Source organism: Maniola jurtina, chromosome 17 (assembly GCF_905333055.1).
Source record: "Maniola jurtina chromosome 17, ilManJurt1.1, whole genome shotgun sequence".
Taxonomy (NCBI): domain Eukaryota; kingdom Metazoa; phylum Arthropoda; class Insecta; order Lepidoptera; family Nymphalidae; genus Maniola; species Maniola jurtina.
In genome coordinates this window covers 8,757,612-8,778,276 of record NC_060045.1, presented here as the reverse complement: position 1 = coordinate 8,778,276, position 20,665 = coordinate 8,757,612, and the positions used below count along the sequence as shown (strand labels likewise).

Here is a 20,665-nt window from a genome sequence, read left to right as displayed (position 1 = left end):
AGCAATAAATTCGAGAGATTTATCGGTAACCTATGGATTATTCGGGCTCAGTTTTGTAATTTCTAATTAAGGAAACCACTTCACTAAATTTATGCTTCTGATATACGAGTAATATAATGGCTTGATGTAAGTACGAAGAAAATTATTTGCCTGCCAAAATGTTTTATTCGACGATCTAAATAATTGGGTATTGGACAAGTTTTTTTTAAACTGTTCTATGTTAATCACTGTCTAATGACTCTACAGGAAATGAATATTTTACGTCCCATTACATATATTACATTGCAAGGAAAAACGAAAACAATTTAATTTTTGTTTTTAACTATTGTTGAAACTACAAGGTATGTATAATCGTGCTACGAGTTTACAAGCAGTTAACGTCATTCGGTCAATACGATCACGTGACTAAAGTAGACAAAAAATCATTTTCTTTTTCGATTTTCTCTGACCATAGGGAAATGATATTACCCTCAATTAAATGTATGCATCCACGGTTGGATCTCGTAGTGCCATTGTATCATATCATCAGCTTTTCGCATCCAATACATGACAGCCATAATTCCCAGATGATCGTTCCACCTGACCTGGGACGCCCTACTCTCCATATGCCTATCATCATGATCAACCCATTTCCGCCCCACTACTGAGTACGGGTCTCCTCTCAGAATGAGAAGGGTTTAGGCCATAGTCTGCCACGCTGGCCCAATGCGGATTGGCAGACTTCACACACCTTTGAGAACATGGAGAACTCTCAGGCATGCAGGTTTCCTCACGATGTTTTCCTTCACCGTTAAAGCAAGTGATATTTAATTGCTTAAAACGCACATAACTGACAAGTTAGTGGTGCGTGCCCGGGATCGAACCCCCGACCTCCGATTAGGAGGCGGACGTTCTAACCACTAGGCTATCACAGCTTATTATAGTATATGCCTATACCTACACAGTATTCACATGAGGACCTCTCAACTCCATAATGACCACTGCCATTTCAATTTGAGAGCTACGTCGTCGGTCACTTTACTTCTTTGGCGAAATACTTTTTTTTTTCAAATGTGCGCCCGTATTAAAAGGCTGTAATAATAAAATCCTTTTTATAATTGCCAAGTCATTAGTTAAAGTTGCAATCGGTCGTGATAAAATACGTAATTAAAACTCTAAACTTCAAATAATTTCCGATAATGCTCATACTCGTAAATCGTTATAATTGTCTTGCCAATAAATCCGTTTTGCGACATCCATTTTACAAATGATCAATGATATTTATCAAGGGCCGTCCATGATATTATGTCGATGTTTTATGGCATGTTACTTAACTTACTTAAGTCATTTTTTTTTCTTTTTGTAATGAAATATTACAAAAGTCAAAAAATGTGACATTTGTTTAGGTATTCTAGTTTTGTAATTTTATTGGTTGTTCTAATTTTTTTAATATTTTTTTTGTTATTCCTTGAGCACAGCGAAGTTTAAATAAGCTTTTTATTTATAAAAATAGCAGTAAAAATACAAGACACGTACGATAGAAGTTTAAAGTATGTTATAGACAAGAAAGTAGGTTCTTCTTGTAAAATAATGTATTGATTTCAGAATGTTAAAATTTATCAATGTATCAAGGTAAGCTGTTACAAAAAGGAAAAAAAGCTGGTTTGGTTTCCAACATTCCACGCCTCTGGATTAGGTCACCTTCTAAGTGCGATACCTATGTGTTTTATGCGTCAATCAAAAGTTACGTTGACCTTAAAATGTTCATATTCGGTATCAAATTACGATTTTTATGTGTTTTTTATCTGTAGTTAAAATTGATACGTGTCCCAAGTGATTATGCATTACTACTTATTGAAAGGTTTTCGGCCGGTGGTCCCACGATTTTTTGAGTTATTTATAGAGTATGAAACATGAATATCATTTTGCTTTATTCAATTATGAAATTGACTATTTTTTTTATGTACCATGCAGTAATATGGCTTTTTGTATTGATATATTATATTGTTTTCAGTTTTTTTTTGCTATAGCTAAACATTATTAAATATTATCCTTGAGTGAATATTTTTTATGAATTCACATTTCATTTCACAGAATTTCAAAGCAATTATGCTTCTTTCTACCAGTAACATTACATTGAATTAAATGGAACAGTTTTTGGCGCATTTACTCAATATCAATAAAAAGGTTACCTTTTGTTAAATCAATGTAGGTATGTACCAGCTGTAATGTTTCTCCTGTAGGTGCGTATAGATTAGATTACGTTCCATCATAAATTCATCGACACATACCGATGCAGTAATTCACGACACATCACTATTTCGAAATCGTGTGTGGTAAAAAACAAGTTTTATTTACCTAAATGCGGTTGTAAAACATAAAAAATCGTTTTCTACCAAACTTTAATTGCCGGCAATGAAATAATTAAATGTGACAATCGTAAAACACTGAGGAACCTATAAAACATCGTATCGTACCAAGTAAAGATGCACGCACATTGCCTGTCAACAATTTCATTCTACAGATACGGATGAAACCGTATAATAAATAATTATCCCTCTATGACTGTACTCTGGGACCTCTGAAGTTTGACAAAACTATGATTATAAAACAACCTACCTATAAAATTTTACAATTGAGATGTCAGTTGAATTGCCAAAGAGTTTCGCACGTAACAGAACACAATACTACAAATAGAAACCTAAAACCAGCAATCATTTATCCCTAACCCTCCCTACAAAATTATAGTTGCCATTCCATATCTGTTTACAACCAGAACAAGCGAGAAATTGTCGTTTTAGACACACCTATTTAGACCAGAGTAATGCACAATAAACAACCCTCCCCTACATTACCTACTCACAAACGAATTCACGGGAAAACCTACTGCATTTGTTAGTGTAATAGAATCGATATTTGCGTGAATGAATTCTTCGACGACGAGCCTCTTTGTGAATGGTTATACATAATGTTCTGAGTATTGAAATGAAACATTGGATACATTTACTCGGTGTCAAGTGAACATCTCTCTTTGGATGGTAAGTGGTAGAACTAAAACAGAAATATGGCTTTGAAATAAGATGTTTATGCCTGTAATCTATATTTGCACTCTGTAGATTAAAATAATTAGCTTGTCTACACTCAGATCTGTTACAAATTGTTAGTTTGCGAAAATGCCTAAAGCCTGAATGTCATACACAAGAACCTTCAACCTTCTTTGTTATACTGTAGAATATAATGTACTTAGTAAATATTGTCTATGGTATAAATGTCTCGTGTACCTGTAAATAAAATTCATATATATCTACATATACGATATTAAAGAATATTATATATAAAGGAAGTTAAGAAATCTTAGCCAATTTTAAAGATCAAGTAGGTATATCATTGAAATTGTTAAGTTAGATGTGCTTATCGTATTTTTAAGTATTAATTATATTAAAATAATTAAATATAATTAAACTAGGTTTCATTAGACTCTTTACAGTATAATGTTATCAATATTACAATTATTATGTATTTACATATTTAATTCTGTCTAGCGTATTATTGACTAGGGCATATTTACAGACATGAGAAGGCTAGGGTCGTCACTAATAATAATGAATTAAATATCAGTGTATGTCGCATAATAATATTGTGGACAATATCAGGTGTCAGACAATGCTATCTCTGGAATCTATCTATGATAATAATTCTAAATATAAATATATAGAAAATACATAATTTTTAAAGGTACGATGACTTTATACTTTTGGGTAAGGTCTGACGAAATCACAAACACAATCTTTATGATAAATTATTATACTTTTATTTCATATTTAAATTTATTAACTTTTACATTTGTGTCAAATAAATGTTGTTCCTCTTACGTTAGTATATTTTCGAATGTCGTCGTTTTAAAACCACTCTTACAGGTAACCTCTCCACGTTTATTAGCCACTCCCCTTTTTATCTTATCGTTATCGGCCAATCCAAATTGTACAATGAATAAACTTAGTGACTAATATACAAATCATCAAGCTCGTTTAACAAATCATCTAAGTAATAAAGATGTTTTCATCTTATATATTGATTACAAATATTATCCTTTATTATGCTACAATTCATCAACTAAAAACTATAAGAATTTTATATACAGTACGTTTATCGATCAGATGTTGAACAACTTCAGCCAATCAATGACGCCTTCTAATATGATGTTATGATTTGTTATGATTTGAGTGGCGCCAACTATTTAATCAGTAACTTCTACACGTTTTATAGATAATTAATATGGGCCAAGCTTACAGCTCGGCCATCCTGTTTTAAGCGAGTCTCATCGCTTTAAAAAAAAATTAAAGCTTAAGTAACATGTAAACTTCACAACCAAAATGACAAAGACTTAGTTCAACAAAACAAAAAAAATAATTAAGATAGTAATTAATTAAATTAATATTCTTGCTAACCTTAACTAGAAGGAATATACAGTTTTATTGATACATTGGTATTGATTATGATTGCAACTTAATTTTAGTGCACTCGCAGCAACCCTTTCCATCCGATATAATTAGAAAATAGCAGATAAACTCAATTCAATTCCAAACTATTTACCCTCGCAACTTTACCTGCCAGTCTACAGTAGCACTCAAATTTAGCCTTTAATCTAAAATTCATTTTTCTGTTCTCTTCCGCTAATATTAAAATAAAAAGATGCAGACACTCTAAATTTATAAATAATTTTTCAAAAATCATAAAGATATCAAAAATTGCGAGACCAGTAGCAACTAAAGGAGGCCTCAATTTAATCAAAGAAGGTAGGTATATGCATAAAGTCCGAAGTATCAATTATAACTCACAAGCCAATATTTTACAGGAACACTCAATAGAGATTTGGGGATGAGCATGTAAAACTAATTACTAAAAACTACTTTAAAGGGTTTCAAGTATCTCAAAATAAATTGTTAAAAGTTCTGTTCCAACTAGACTCTCCTTCCCACTAAAGAATTATATAAGAAAACTGATGAACTATATTATATAAGTCAATTATACAAATTCAAAATATGTCTATTTGTTAGGAAAATACTATTAAAGTCCGTACATACACGCATCACTTTAAAGCTAAATCTCATAAATATGGTACACAAAACGAACATACCTATTATGCTACAATTACATAAAGCTAGGACTAATTATGGTATGTAAACTACCTAGCTCTACTACATAATGTACTTGCCGAAACTCATACTGGAGGAAAAATCTTTTACAAAGTTTAAAGTTTAATCAAACAGTGTCAAACACCATAGATATCTTAGCTAGATGTAGGTATAGTTTGTTAACGAATATAACGTGTTTTGACTTTTTATATTATTGTATAGTCACCATACCTTTAAAGATTATGTTTTCTTCTATATTTATATTTAGAATCGGGAGCGATTCTTAATATGAATATGTGTAAGTGAACTTCTTGTCCTTTTGATAAAATAAACTCTCTAAACTTAAAGTTAATCGCCGCCAGTTCTCGATTTAAATCACAAAACATTTTCATACACTTTCAACGCAATAGTTTTACGCACATATTTTCTTCTTCCCTTCTTATTGGAAAATCGCGGATTCCGAGCCTTGGCGCGTCTCTCTTCTACCGGGATACATATGTGATTGTCCTTATTTCCCTCCAGATCCAAATTTTTAATGACCCTTATCCTAGGGTCCTTTCCCTCCAGATCCAAATTTTTAATGACCCTTATCCTAGGGTCCACCTCCTTCCTCCTATAGGACTTTTTGTCCATAGCCCGTAACCTCGGGGCTTTCCTTCCTTGGGACTTTGTGTCCCTGACCCATACCTAGTTTTGGGTCTTCCTTTTCCTCATTTGTTCATTTCCAACATCCTTGGATCCTGCAAACATAAAACACTTTGAGTAGACCGTTCATTTAATTTTGTTTCATAAGCATCCATCATAATACAATCCGACCTAAGAGAAGTAATTTTACTTGGTAACCTAGAAAACCTATTATCATTATTATAATTTAGTTTTCTCCAGTTCCGTACCCCTCGAAGGGTGCCTACGAGACCCTATTTTCTAAACCTCTGCTCTCCGTCCGTCTGTCCGTCTGCACGTGCGTCACGGCCTGAACCGTGAACGGCGTATCGTGAACCGTGATAGTTAGAGAGTTGAAAGGAACGTGATTTACGGATGTATGAAAATCCTATGCCTGGTTGCTTCCAATTCAAACTTTTTCTTTTAATGCAGACTACGCTTCCCATATTTCTTACAATTACCTATTGTTTTTTTTTTTTTTTTTTTTTCTAGCAAAATCCACATTCTGAAGTACTAATGGACAATGTTAAACAAACGCCAGGGTACAGTAGTTGCGTCACTTGTGCCTCTTAACCATATAATATCTACATGCAAAAAGAATCTTTGATTTATAATTTCACATGATACTTATATATTTTATTTTAGCCATAATATGCACCATATGGCGTACTTTGTCGTTTCGAGTAACATAAGCAGAACTACCAAATTCGACCCTGGGAACGACACAGTCGCGACTCGCCGCCGAATGATACCTATTAGTTTATCATTAATTCCTTTTCATAGAGAAAAGCGATATCAACATAATAGCAGGAAAAAAAATGAAATAAATATTCCGTTCGATACATCTCTATTCTCTACGACATCAAGATCTCTATCTCAAGCTGATCGATCATAAAGATTAGAAGAAAGTAGGTACCTTATACATTATTTTATATGTTAACCGTAATGACCCGCATCTGTTCGATTTTCCTTTATTCGTTTCGTAAAAGGTTCATCCTCGTACGTCCATCATCATCATCATCGTCATCTACATCGTCATCATCAGAAGGTCACTGTTGAACATAAACCTTCCCTAGTAAGCACCACACGTACTGTCCTCAGCCTTCCTCATTCAACCCCTGGTTCCTATTGATACAAACCACTAAACCCCCCCCCCCATCAAATGTGTACCTATCTACATCCATCCATCATACCCAAATGCCGTGCTGGTTGATGTGATGAGCGACAAAGTGTTAACCTCTTCAATACGTCATGGAACTGTAGGAATAGACATGGAAGACCTCCAAACCGAACGTTGATATTTTGTGTAAGTGGTCCCACGAGTCAAAAAAAATATTCTTGTCCATAAAGGAACAAGCCACGATATAGATTCTTCTATCGGAACTTAAATATTCCAATCACTGCATGTATTCCAACTAATCAGTTTGCTACTGTATATTTGAAGTTGATAATAAATAAAAATGTTAGCTTAATTAAATTCCTATGATAATTCGATTTTTGGTGCATCAACCAGCTTCACCTATTATGTAAAATTAAATATATATATATTTTTTTTAAATTACCGGCTGTACATTTTAAACTAACCTAATCAAAATATACTTTCTTACTAATAACTTAATCTTAAAAATTTTCCAGAGGATCCTTCCGCCTCAAATTAACTCAATGATAAAAATGAACAGGAAACTTTAAATGTTGTAAAATCCAGCCAATGCTTCGTACCTTGCCTTATTAATCCAATAGGTACTTCTTTGGATTTTGTCAAAACAAAATACTTTTACTTGTTGAGTGTATAATAAATAAATAATGTAATAAATCAATTAACTGTTAAAGCTAATAACTTTTACAGAAAGCGAACCTCATGATATCTCTTATGAGTTTTAAGCGTAAAATTACCACTCCGAAAACAAAACATGAGCTGACAGTATTCTTATTTGATATACGTAATCCAGTAATACTATATCTATCTACATAATTCGTAAATATGTATGTATAGTTTGTAAGTTACTATTTCACTTTATGCTGTTTCAATGCTTTAAGTTATTATTTTTATCTTTGTCTCATTTTTTTAGTTTAGCCTCATTCTATTTTTAAACTTACTATTTCACTATAATATTTACAAGTAACCTCATCGAAGACTACACGGTCTTCTGATAACCCAACAAGCATTTATCCAACAGCTATCGCTTTCACCCGAACGGAGGTTCCCTGAAATATACTGAGATAACAATACCTAGTTGACACATGGATGTACAAGAGCGGCAACAAGCTATGACCCCCTCTAGTCATAACTATATCTTTATGATTGTAACATTTCAAACAGTGAAAGTATGTATAAACGATTTCGTCCATAGGACATGCGCTCTAAAGAATGTTAATATAATTATCAGCAACTAAAAGCTTGAAGAAACTAATAGGTACAACTTGTCTTTGAAGTATGAAAATATGCACATTTATCAAGTATACCAGTTCATCAAACATTAAAGTACGCATTTATAAAATGATAACTCACTTATTAATCAAGATAACTACCTGTTTATCAAACCTACCCTACCAAATATAAATAACTACTCACCAAATGTAATACTTTATAACTTAAGTAAAAATATGAAACAAATGTGCATCAACCACATACATACACTCTTCAAATTCATCCATTTATCAAAATGTTATATAATATAACCATTCACCAAATCCATTATATACTTAGTTCATTAAATAGTTTAGTCAAACTTTACTCCACTTGCCACGATTGCAAATTTTCCAAAATAATCAGCCGCAAACATTGCAGCTCATCTCACTTGATAATGCATCCCTCCCTCAGAAAAACAGGCATTAGGAATGTCTTTCCAAGACGCGCGAGAGACAGCCACCGTGGCTTTTCGCGAGATTTAATCCAAATTGAACTAATGCCTAAATAAATGTTTTAATTAGAGGGCGATTGCTTTTGCAACCTCTAACCGTCCAATCAAACACCGAAAGTATTCAATAATCCGAGACGTAAATAAAAAACCCGTCAGAACACCGTATTTATAAAAACAGAGACAAGAAAAAGATTCCTCCTCGCAATGAGATCGCGTGACATCCAACAAGTGAATTATCGACTTTATTACACAACTTATCCTCAACATGTTTTACATCATTTCCTACAATTGAAATCTTTCTATTTTAAATACCCTAACTACAACTTCATAATCCAACCAAAAATCACACTAGATTTATCCCTCGGTCCCACATCTTTAATGCTTTTTTTTTTCTGTTTCGGTAACTAAAACAAAAAAATATATATATACTCATGTTATAAAACGTTGTCAAAGCTTTCCTGAACGCGCTAAATAAGCAAAAACATAAAATCAGGCGAAATGCCAGACCAGCCGAAAAACCTTCAATGCTTAATCAGCCTAAAAAAAAAAAATTATGATCACTATTCATATTATCATGAGATACTACCGGCGCTCCTAAGCGAAATTTATAAGGCACCGCATTTCGATTTTATCAAACAGACTGATCAATTTCGAGAGCACAACAAACGTGGTTTCCTGAGAGTTTCGTTAACTAAATGCATATCGAAACTGAACTATCGCGAAGCGAGTCAAGCGAGCGTGAAATTTTTTTTTAAATATATTTCTGGGATAATGTCATGCCACAAACGCGAGCGTAGTGCAAAGATATTTGCCTAAAATTTCTTTCGTACAACAAAGAAAATAGTATTTTGGTAGTAGGTACTTATTATCGCGCCCTGCCCTAAGGGCAGTACTGTAGGTATATTACCATTAAAAAAAAACTTACTCTAATTTTAATAGAACATTTGCCAGGAATTTAACCCGCCAAGCGATGTTAATCCAATAAAAACAAAATCATATTGCATTTAAATGCGGCAGTACACAGTTAATTGCGTGAATACAGGTAAACAAAAAAAAAAAACCCCGCTGCCCATATACTATACCTACCTGCTACTCGTAGTACTCAAATTATTGTGCCAGTATTAAAAGTAAATTAGCTGTTATCTAGCGTGGTAGACTACGGCCTAAACCCTTCTCATTCTGTGAGGAGACACTTGTTGCTCAGTAGTGGGCCGGCCATGGGTTGTTCATGGTGAGCTGTTATCAGCAAAGTTATGTTTGAAACTCAAACATTACGCGTTTCAAGTGGTAAAAATAGATAAATGAAAACATTTCTCCTCACTTTTGTAAAAAAAAAACACTTATTTATGCACCCCGTATTTAAAACTATCTGACTACCTACCTACCATAATTTTAAATTTAGTTAAAGAATAACCAGATAAGATAAACCTACTTTTACACCCATTTTAGGATTTATATTTCTCAAAATGCTCAATTTATTAACCCTGGTCACTATTACTTTATTACAACGGATCACCTTCATTTTTATCAATTAACATTTTATATCCCCAATCACTTAGTAACCATTACAAGTAGAGACGGATTATTTCACTGGCAGGCGTAAAACGAAAAGCTATTTCATGTAACTTTTTCTACCTTATCCCAAAGCGGTTTACAAAAAATAATAATTTCACAAAACAACATTCAAGATGCCCAATGAGTGCTGTGTGATAATATCGCGTCACTGTGTGCTAGAAAAAGGAAAACATCTATCTATACAATGAATGCAGGAAACGATTGAACCTAAATCCAGAACCTACCTTCCGTAAAACAAAACCACTATGTGAAAATAAATCCCTATCGTAACTCTTAACCAAACTAATTCGGCACACGATTACAAGTGTGAAGATTGAAATACCACGTTCCGTGAGATATTCACCTGTGAAATCATTTAATGAGAAATAAAACCCCGACAGGACATAGTAGATACATCCTGAAAACTATTTAAAAGTAACAATAACGCCCATCATTAAGTAAACCACACTTTTTATATTGTTTAACACTATGTTCACTATCTATTCCATTGTACCCACGATACAGGATAACCTAGTGCGGGTACCACCACACAGACACAGGAAAATTGTACAAGACTGTATTTTGTAAATAAACATTTTTCATTTTTCATTGTAAAATAAGCCTTCTAAATACCTCAATGTTATTTAAACCACAATTTGAAGGTCGATCGCATTTGTATAACCAATATACAAGATGAATTATAAACATGTGGGTAATTCTAGGTATCATAACGTTATATAATTTCCATTCCAACTCGGAGCAAAGCTTTTTAACAAAATGATAACTAAATGTAGAACAAACAAAACGAAAACCCACACAAAATAAAAAAAAATTACCATTAATAGGTATCAATAAAAATAAAATCATGGAAAGATCCTACCCGTTTATCCAGAAATCCTTTGATGCCATGACTAGGTACTTTGATATATTGAGGCCCAAATATTGGCCTTGTGCTCCAAAATGTCTGTGGTCTACTAGACCTCCACTTCTTTCTCGTTCCTCTGTATATTTCCACTTGTTTCTCTGAGTCGTGAGCGTGACAAGAAAATATTATATTTTCTTGATGTCCCTCTTCTGACCTTTTGGGTAAGGTCTGACGAAATCACAAACACAATCTTTATGATAAATTATTATACTTTTATTTCATATTTAAATTTATTAACTTTTACATTTGTGTCAAATAAATGTTGTTCCTCTTACGTTAGTATATTTTCGAATGTCGTCGTTTTAAAACCACTCTTACAGGTAACCTCTCCACGTTTATTAGCCACTCCCCTTTTTATCTTATCGTTATCGGCCAATCCAAATTGTACAATGAATAAACTTAGTGACTAATATACAAATCATCAAGCTCGTTTAACAAATCATCTAAGTAATAAAGATGTTTTCATCTTATATATTGATTACAAATATTATCCTTTATTATGCTACAATTCATCAACTAAAAACTATAAGAATTTTATATACAGTACGTTTATCGATCAGATGTTGAACAACTTCAGCCAATCAATGACGCCTTCTAATATGATGTTATGATTTGTTATGATTTGAGTGGCGCCAACTATTTAATCAGTAACTTCTACACGTTTTATAGATAATTAATATGGGCCAAGCTTACAATACGATAATACCTTATATTTCAAAACTCGTTATATCCTAAGTTAACAAACTATTTAATGGAATTACTAGAATACAATTGAATTTTTTTTTATTCAATTAAACTTTTATAAGTACCTACTTTTGAATCGTCAAATGCCTCTGTCACGAAAGTGTAAATACTAGTTGCATAAGCAAGTCATTTATTATTCATACGTCATATTTATTTTTAAGGCAGAAATACACGTATTATAATACTCATTTCAACCCAATGATAAACCCAGTGTCAATCTGGTTTTTAAATAATTAAGTTGGTACTACGATTTGAACACACATAACATACTTGATTTAGCAAGAAACAGTTAAAAATTATAATTAACTGTTTCTTGCTAAACATGAACTTCCGCAAAGTAACGCCTGATTCTATCCAATACTTGATATTACTCAACACGTGTTGAGTATCAAATTGGATGAATAACAGATGAAAAATTATTTTTGAGAACCAATGACAACCAAGTCATGTAAGGTTTATATTAGGTACTTACCCTACATGGCGTATGAAATCTGTTCTTGCTCATAGAGAATAGAAATAATGATAACTAGAAATTGATTATGTAGCCTTAGCATAGTCTTCACCTAGTTTTCCTTGATAATTTGTGAATTTCTTAAATGCCATGGGGCAATTTATTAATTATTTATTAATAAAATAATGGGAACTATCAGTCGTGTCATGCTTCCCTTCGTTGAACACTAAATTACTATGAGGTGGGGCATGTGTTTTAGTTGGTAGTCTTCACTTTGGACCCGTACATAACATAACTACTTCTTGACAACCCTATGTGTGTCATCATGAATAATGTCTATGCCATCTTGAACACGTGGGCGCAGTATTCGCGGTCAAGCATTGCATACTATTACATAATCATAATCACATACATATTTAAATTATTATGACGATTAAATTGATTGAGATTGTATCTTGAGCATGGCATGGTTTGAACATGAAAACCTCCCTGGCGGGCGTAGTTAGTGTACGTTGTTGTCTTTTAAGTATGGAGGTCCTTTATTCGATTACCGGAAGGAACAATTAGGAAATTTTTAATAACTAATCGTGCAAGTGTTGCGGAACCCAAAAAAACGGGCCAAGTGCAAATCGCACTGAGGATTCCGTACCTTGGAAGGATACGTGTAATTATCGGACACACGTCGCTCGCGTTATCCCGCACCGGGTTAGCGCTGAGGCTGTGCGGGTGTGCGGAGCGTCCCCACCCCGATTGCCATCTCGACCTGTCGCGTACTATTGGAACGAGTACCTACCTACCTAGCCTACGGTTGCTTTCCAGCTTTTTACTATCCAGGTTTACCCTAACATCGTAAATTGCGTTTAACTTCACTTTTTGACGGTGCTATCGGCTGCAGCCATCAATTCCCGTGCTCGTATTAGTTGTAGATAAATTAATTTTATATCTCCCGCGAGTCGTGCGCCCGCGCAGCCTCCGGGCGACCGCGGCGTGGGAACACGGCGCGGGCCGGTTCGTGTCATCACTTGTCATGACACGAACTGCACTGACAATTATTTTAACTGGCGAAACTAGAACACGGGTAAGTAACTATTACTTTCACGAAGATTTTTTTAAAAGATTTAAATACCTACTCTTTATTTCAAAATGAGACATATTCTAAACACTAACTCTCCAATGCCGACGAACCGATGACAGCAAGCTTCGAGTTATAACGAAGATGGAATAGAGCCAGCACGTGCCAGACCTTCGTTATTTTATAAAAGCTCTAAGTTCATAAAAGTCAACAAACATAATAAATCGATCAAATGCGAGTCAGCCTAGCACACGAAGGGTTCCGTCGTACAAGATTATGTATATCTACGTTTTTTTAATTTACATAGCAGCCGTTTCTAAATTTTTTATAATCTGTTCTTATATTATCAGCAGTAGAAATACATATTCTGTGAAAATTTTAAATCTCTACTATTACAGCCCGCTAATTTAGAGGGATGGGTGGGTCCGTCCGTCTGTCAGCGGGCTCCCTTCGGAGACAGAACCCTAAAATATATGAATTAGGGGCATAACCTTTGCCGTTGCATTCAAAGTTGAGCTTACGGAATACGAAACAGGAACTCTTCCTAAATTTTAGCTTCACTAGATATTCCGCTGGTTGTGCGTAGGCAGATCGAGATATTTAACGATCGGCACACAGTTCGATGAACCGACCCGTTACATTTTAGGCAGTTGAAATAAACGTGTATAGGTAGGTACATTATGGTTTACATCCACATAAACTTCTATTATCTACGTTCAACTTGAAAATGTATCTAATCTTTCCTCGGTTGTGGTCTTTAACAATCGAATAGCAAAATTAGCTTTTACACAAATATTTTTAATAGAGGATGCCCGCGGCTTCACCCGCGTGGTGTTCGGTTTTTTTTTAATCCCGTAGGAAAAAAGTAGCCTATGTCCTTCCCTGGGATGTATCCCAAGTCTGTACCAAATTTCATTAAAATCGGTTCAGTGGTTGGCCCGTGAAAACGTAGCATACAGACAGACAGACAGATAGACAGAAAGACAGACAGACAGACACACTTTCGCATTTATAATATTAGTATGGATAAATCTGCTAATCTGGTTATCTTTTTTTTGTTAGTGGCTATTTTTGTGTGTTTTTGTTTTTGTGTTGAGCTGTAGTTATTGTACCACTCCGAGCATACCACGTCCACATCCAGTAGACTCAATTCACAACCAGTATTTTTAACCCCCGACCCTAAGATAGGGGTGTTATAAGTTTGACGTGTGTATCTGTCTGTGGCATCGTAGCTCCTAAATTAATGAACCGACATTAATTTAGTTTTTCTTTTGTTTGAAAGGTGACTTGATCGAGAGTGTTGTTAGCTGTTAGCAAGAAAATCGGTTCAGCCGTTTGAAAGTTATTAGCTCTTTTCTAGTTACTGTAACCTTCACTTGTCGGGGGTGTTATAAATTTTTAATTTACACTTGTTGTATTACTACCTGGCTATCCATACAATTGTAGTCAGTTTTGTGGACAGCTCAAGTGAAAAAGCTAAATAAAATTTTTCTTCTGTCGAACGTTTCGCAATGTTACGATTACACTAAAGAAGTAATTCTGCATTTCACAATCGGCGTTGTCACGGTGAGCGGCCAGAAACAAAAGCAGCATGCTCCAATAGAGCGTGGTGGTAATTGCACCAACAATTGACATGAGAAACGGGAAAATGCAGAGGATTTGGTAAGATCGTAATTGCAGCACCCTTTACCTATTGCTAAGGGCGTTTGTGCATTCATTCGCATTTAATTCGTATTCGTTTTCCTAAAAATGCGATTTAAACTGGCCGCAATACAAAAATTGAAAAGAGCAACCACCGAGTTGCTTGCTGGTTCTTCTCGGTAGGAACGGCATTCCGTGAGTACTCGGCAGTCTACCAGTGGTAGAGTATTTTGACGATTCAAAAGCACTTGTAAAAGTTTAATTGAATAAAAATATTTTGAAAAAATTTTATTTGAATTGAATTGAATTGAACTGAAAACGTACGCTCGCGTAGGGAAGGTACGTTTTGTATGGCGCAATAATAATAATTAACTGATTATTACTTTCGAATACTTATTGCAATCCAAATAAAACAATAACCCGGAAAATAACACAAATATGAAATCGCAAATATTTTCATTTCTTCCCTTCGTTTATAAGCTGATCATAAAAGGTGATTGTCAATAACATCCCAAAATCCACATTGTCTTAAGCCCTCGCAGGTTTAAAACAAACTTGAATAAATATTAGGGTGTATAATTTTAACTGAACAAACCTAATAAACATCTGTATGCACAGGATTTCCTTTTTGCTTTTGCAACTTGCAGGGCTTATAAATGTGTAGACAGTACTTTTAAAGGGAAATAAAGAGAAATGGGGTCTGTATGACATTAAATTTTTTTTTCGTACTTAATGAACTGCTGTACGGCTTTATTAATTCTTTCAACATAAAGCCCAGTTTCCACCTAAGCGAAGCGAAGAGGAGATGTGTTCATTCCACCAATCAGACTTGTAAAAAATGACGTGGGTCATCTATTAAGAATTTGAGTGGTCGATTGAACACATCTCTCCGCTCCGCTTAGGTGGAGACCGGGCCTTACTTTATCTAGAAATAAGAAATGAAGTTATTACCTAAGTGAGTAGCTTGTTAGGGTATTTCGTTCGGGGTACATAATAATACATATATGTATAAGTACCCCGAACGAAATTGCGGGCAAAAACTAGTATGTAGTAAATATATTATCCAATCTTTTGTATTTTTAAAAGAAAATCTATACCTCCTTATAAACTTATAATAAAACTGTTATTTCAAATACGTGTAACTCCACTTGGCCCCTGTGCTCAGTTCAAAAGATTTCAACGGGAGTAAAGCTCTACGTTAAAATAACTTAGTAAGTTACTAAGATCTTTTTATAAAAATATCTACCTACTGGTTTATTAACTTGTAGGCCTAGGCCTTGCACTTTCATAAGTTTTTTATTATGACTATGATTACCGCATTATGATGAGCAGTACAGTTGTACCTACTTTGAATAAATGATTTTGACTTTGACTTTGATCCAAAGAAAATCCCTACTTAGGTACCACTAAATGACTAGATATAATGCGTGCCAAGAGTTCCAGGATGTCAAGTGGAATCATGTACTACCTAAAACTAGTCTTTGGTTCAAATAAAGAATTGAAAAAAAAAATCTGTATTTGGCCAGAGTGGTGCACTATGGCTGAAGTCTGAACCCTTCTTAGTCCCGTTCTTAGTAGTGGGCCGGCAATTGGTTGATGATGATGATGAGTATGAAATGATTAATGGAAGCGGCCACGATCCACAGCAATGAGAAAAACGGCGCAGACAAAAATGTTTTTGTTACTTAAGAAATTCAGTAAATCATATCTGTTATCTATTTTGTCATACGTAGTTTTACGTAATGAGAAAGTGCCGTACCTGTCCAATACGAAATTGAACTGCAAAAGTAATAAAAAACTAAGTAGAATTAAGTTAAATACAAAACTGTGGTCTGTCTTAAAAAGCTCTGTGGTCAAGGGACACGAAAAGTGACACTGGCATGCTTTATTATACAAACTTATTTAATAAATGTCCACTTTTTCTCTTTACTTGTTGGCAACTTTCTCTGTTCAGTTTACAGGCGCCATGCATGATGCATCGTAGGTATACTTACCTACTTTATTTTGATGATAACGCCCAATAAAAAATATTTGTGAACTTTATGACCTTAAAACTATTTATATTACTCGAGTAAACTTGTACTATATTAATTGTGTCAATGTTTCCTATTATGTAAAAAGTATATGAACGTAAAAAGAAAGAAAAAATAGAGACCCAATTTCGAAAATAGTAAGAGCGTGCGACATGACCTACAAACAAAACAAATGGGTCGATCGTTTGAATTGTTTTCCCATAGCCCGACCAATTCCATTCAGAATCTCATTACTCGAAAGGGCTACAACAAATCTGGCGCAACGTTGTTCTCATGGACGTGTCTGTCGTTAGGGCAGCGTGAGGTGACCATTACTGTACAAAGAGTTGCCTAAAATAGAGAGCTTTTGTGAGGCGGGAAGACAGGCGAGCGGGGCGAGGGGGCGGGGCGGTCGCAGGCTGCCCGCCGGCTCAGTCGCGCCGAACCGCACGCTCGTCTCGCACGCCACCGCGCACCGGTACTCCGAACGCGCACGCGCACGCGACGCCCCCGCCCCGCGATCACACGTGCTCCGCCTGTGCCCCATGACCGCAACATGCAAGAACAAAGCACTTCCCGAGCCAGCAAGACCACTCTCAACTCTCTGGAAAGCGCTATCATCAAGCTGAAGAACAATCTGCAAATACAGGACACCAAATCCACAGACATGACCGGTCTGTTGAGCATCGAAACATCTGCGGAGGACGCAAAAAGTACAAGTAAGAGCACTAGTTCATCTACAACAAACTTAAACCTATCTATTGCATCAGCGGCGTTGTTACAAGAGAATATGCTTCAGAGATCTTTGCAAGGCGTAGTGATATCCCTTCAAAATGCAATGATGAATTCTTTACAACAGGCTGCTCTTTTACCATCGAATTCAGCGGCTGCTGCTGCCTTAAATTTACAAGCCCTAGAATCTTATTTAACTTTGCAACGCCTAACCTCAGTGTCCTCTGTCAACAATGCAACATGTAGCCCTAATGAAAGTAATACGTCCACCAAACAAGATATACTGAGGTTAGCGACGGCAAGCGCTAAGATTACTGAAACGGACGTTTCTGAGAGCACATCAAGAGTGGTATCCCCAAAAACACCTGAAGAGTATCCTTTATCTGATGCCATTGCAGCGGAGGATGTCGATTTATCCGAGGAAGTGGAAGAAGACTTAGCTTTGCTAGATAATGAGGACGAATTCACTTTGGAGCAGCATTTAGAGTCAACGTCAAAAGGTTACGGGTATAGTTCATCACAAAGCTTAGATAATGGATACCCAAGTCTGCTAATGAATGCCATGTATCAACAACAGATGAACGGAAGCCCCTCACAGCCACCTCTCTCACCACAACCATCCAACTCTTCCAGCTCAAAGAGCACAAATAGTTCAACCTCGTCAACGGGGAGTTGTATATCGAATAAGCAGAAAACAACGGGCAGCGGACCGAGGACGAAAAAGCAGTTTATTTGCAAGTTCTGTAATCGGCAATTCACGAAATCCTACAATCTACTCATACATGAAAGGACACACACCGACGAACGGCCGTATTCATGTGACATTTGTGGAAAAGCGTTCCGACGGCAAGATCACCTCAGAGATCACAGGTAAAGATCACTGATAGTAATTTTTGTTTACAAACGATATTATTTAAAATTTTCTTTTTCTTGTTTCTCTTGCTCCTACCCCATTTATTTCGGGGTTGGGCCTCCTTGTAGTACTTACCTACGTAAACGCCAGGACTTTCTGTCTTGGCGCATGCGAGTGCCAGAACAGAAAGCCCGTTGAAAATTCTGTTAATATTACTTACAAGGTATGAATTAATATTAAGTACTTACTTTTTAGTTTCGTCCGACAGTATATTACATACATTTTATCTTTCACATTGGTTTTATACACATTATTACCTTTTGTACTCATTTCATCTGAGTATTCACATATTTTATAGGTTCCATCGATGCAGGCTCTAAATGGATTTCAATGCGATTTATACCATCATTTTAAACAAGTCGTGACTCGTGAGGAAGGTCTATAATAATAGTTATATTATGTAGTATATACGAGTAACATTAATCCTGTAGTACACTACAAAATTGTATCGGCCTATACCTAAAATATCTGCAATATATCTTACATATATTTTTATATATTATAACGTATTTATATAATTACGTTATAACTTTCATATGCTACAACGTTATAAAGAAAACATTCATATATTTTTGTAATACGTTTTAAGAAAACATAAATTATAATTATTTACGACTATATCTTATCTGGTTTCTCGAAATAAATACTAGCTAAATCAATGGGAGCTTTCAATTTTATATTTCTATCCTAAAATACCGTATCGGATGGCTCGGCCCGTACTTATGAGATAAAACAACGTTATAGCCGTGTCGAAAAACATTTGAAGCTTGAAAGGATCACGATTCTCATTTTTCGATATCAATAAAAGATTCTGGTCCTCGGATTTCAACGCGAAACGCTATGAACTTTTGAATAATGACGGTGAAGAAAAATATTCCAAACAAAAAGGGTTAAGTACCTACGGGCCGGGCAGATGGTATCGACGAGTCGTCCGTCACGCCCGTATATTATTTTTCAAAACCACCGCTAATCTGAGAACAGCCGAATGTTTTAATTTTGAATCCTCATTTTGTTCTTGCTAACTCTTTCGAATTCCGTAGAAACCTGTGCGCGTATCTCATTTATCAGAAAATATTTATCTCAAAAGAAGTTTTTAATGTCAATTCGTTGGAAACAAACCGAATTCCAGACGGCGATCTCAATAAATAATGCCATTACACGCGTTTGTATCAACAGTCGTACAAGTTTTAAGGTATATTTATCTATTCTTCCACTTATCTTAGTTCCCCACCCAAAAGAGGTAAAGGTGTTGAATTTTTAACACCTGTCTCTCGGCGATTTCGAACCAAATCACCGTATCTCGTTGGTAATAAAATAAATTTGGTGAAGACGCCGGAGGGTTAACAGGGCTCTCTCCGTCACTTACTCCATACAATCGTAGTTCCAATTTCATTTGAATATTAAGCAACCAAAGTCCATGAAATTTTGCAGACATATTCTAGAAACTAATATCTGTGCCTGTGGTGTTTTAGATTTTTCTAAAAATATGTAGTTTTAAAATTACAGGGGCTCAAAGATCTGTATGTGAATTTTTAAGACCGCGTAACTTTGAAACCGAATATTTTAACAGAAACATGGAAAACCACGGGCATAGATATTATTTTCTAGAATATGTCTGCAAAATTTCATGGACTTTGGTTGCTTAATATTCAAATGAAATTGGAACTACGTTTGTATGGAGCGAGTGACGGAGAGACCCCTCTTAACCCGAGTTCGGGTCTGCCTGTCGATGTTCACTCCGTGTCCGTTGACACGATACATTATAATGGTCTGGGGCATTCGACAGGCTTTAACAAAGCATGTGGTGATCCTGACGTGAGGATTAATATAGAGGACACAAAAAATTAGAGCCATGGTAAATATCTTGCGCATACAAAATTAAGATTGGATAGTCGATCGTGTTCTTTTTTACGTACACACTACACAAGGCATTGAATTTGTACAGTGTTTTGTAATTCGAGATGTTATGGATCGGTTTTATAG

General features: G+C 35.2%; 1 protein-coding gene and 1 long non-coding RNA gene across 3 annotated transcripts in view; one reads left to right on the top strand and one right to left on the bottom strand.

Moving 5' to 3' along the window:
- Window positions 1-392: 392 nt before the first annotated feature.
- Window positions 393-18,729, bottom strand: LOC123873789. Its single transcript, XR_006797756.1, has 4 exons — window positions 18,719-18,729; window positions 18,539-18,541; window positions 17,073-17,079; window positions 393-444 (listed from the first exon to the last, which is right to left on the bottom strand). It is a non-coding gene; the product is annotated as an uncharacterized LOC123873789 (long non-coding RNA).
- LOC123873787 (protein sister of odd and bowel-like) overlaps window positions 17,490-20,665 on the top strand; it is a 34,540-nt gene continuing 31,364 nt past the window's right edge. For both annotated transcript variants that reach the window (XR_006797755.1, XM_045918815.1), the window contains exon 1: window positions 17,490-18,639. Coding sequence is in view for 1 of the 2 variants with exons in the window: in XM_045918815.1 (XP_045774771.1) it covers window positions 17,594-18,639 (1,046 nt within the window). In the remaining variant the exon portion in view is untranslated. The remainder of the gene's footprint in view (window positions 18,640-20,665) is intronic.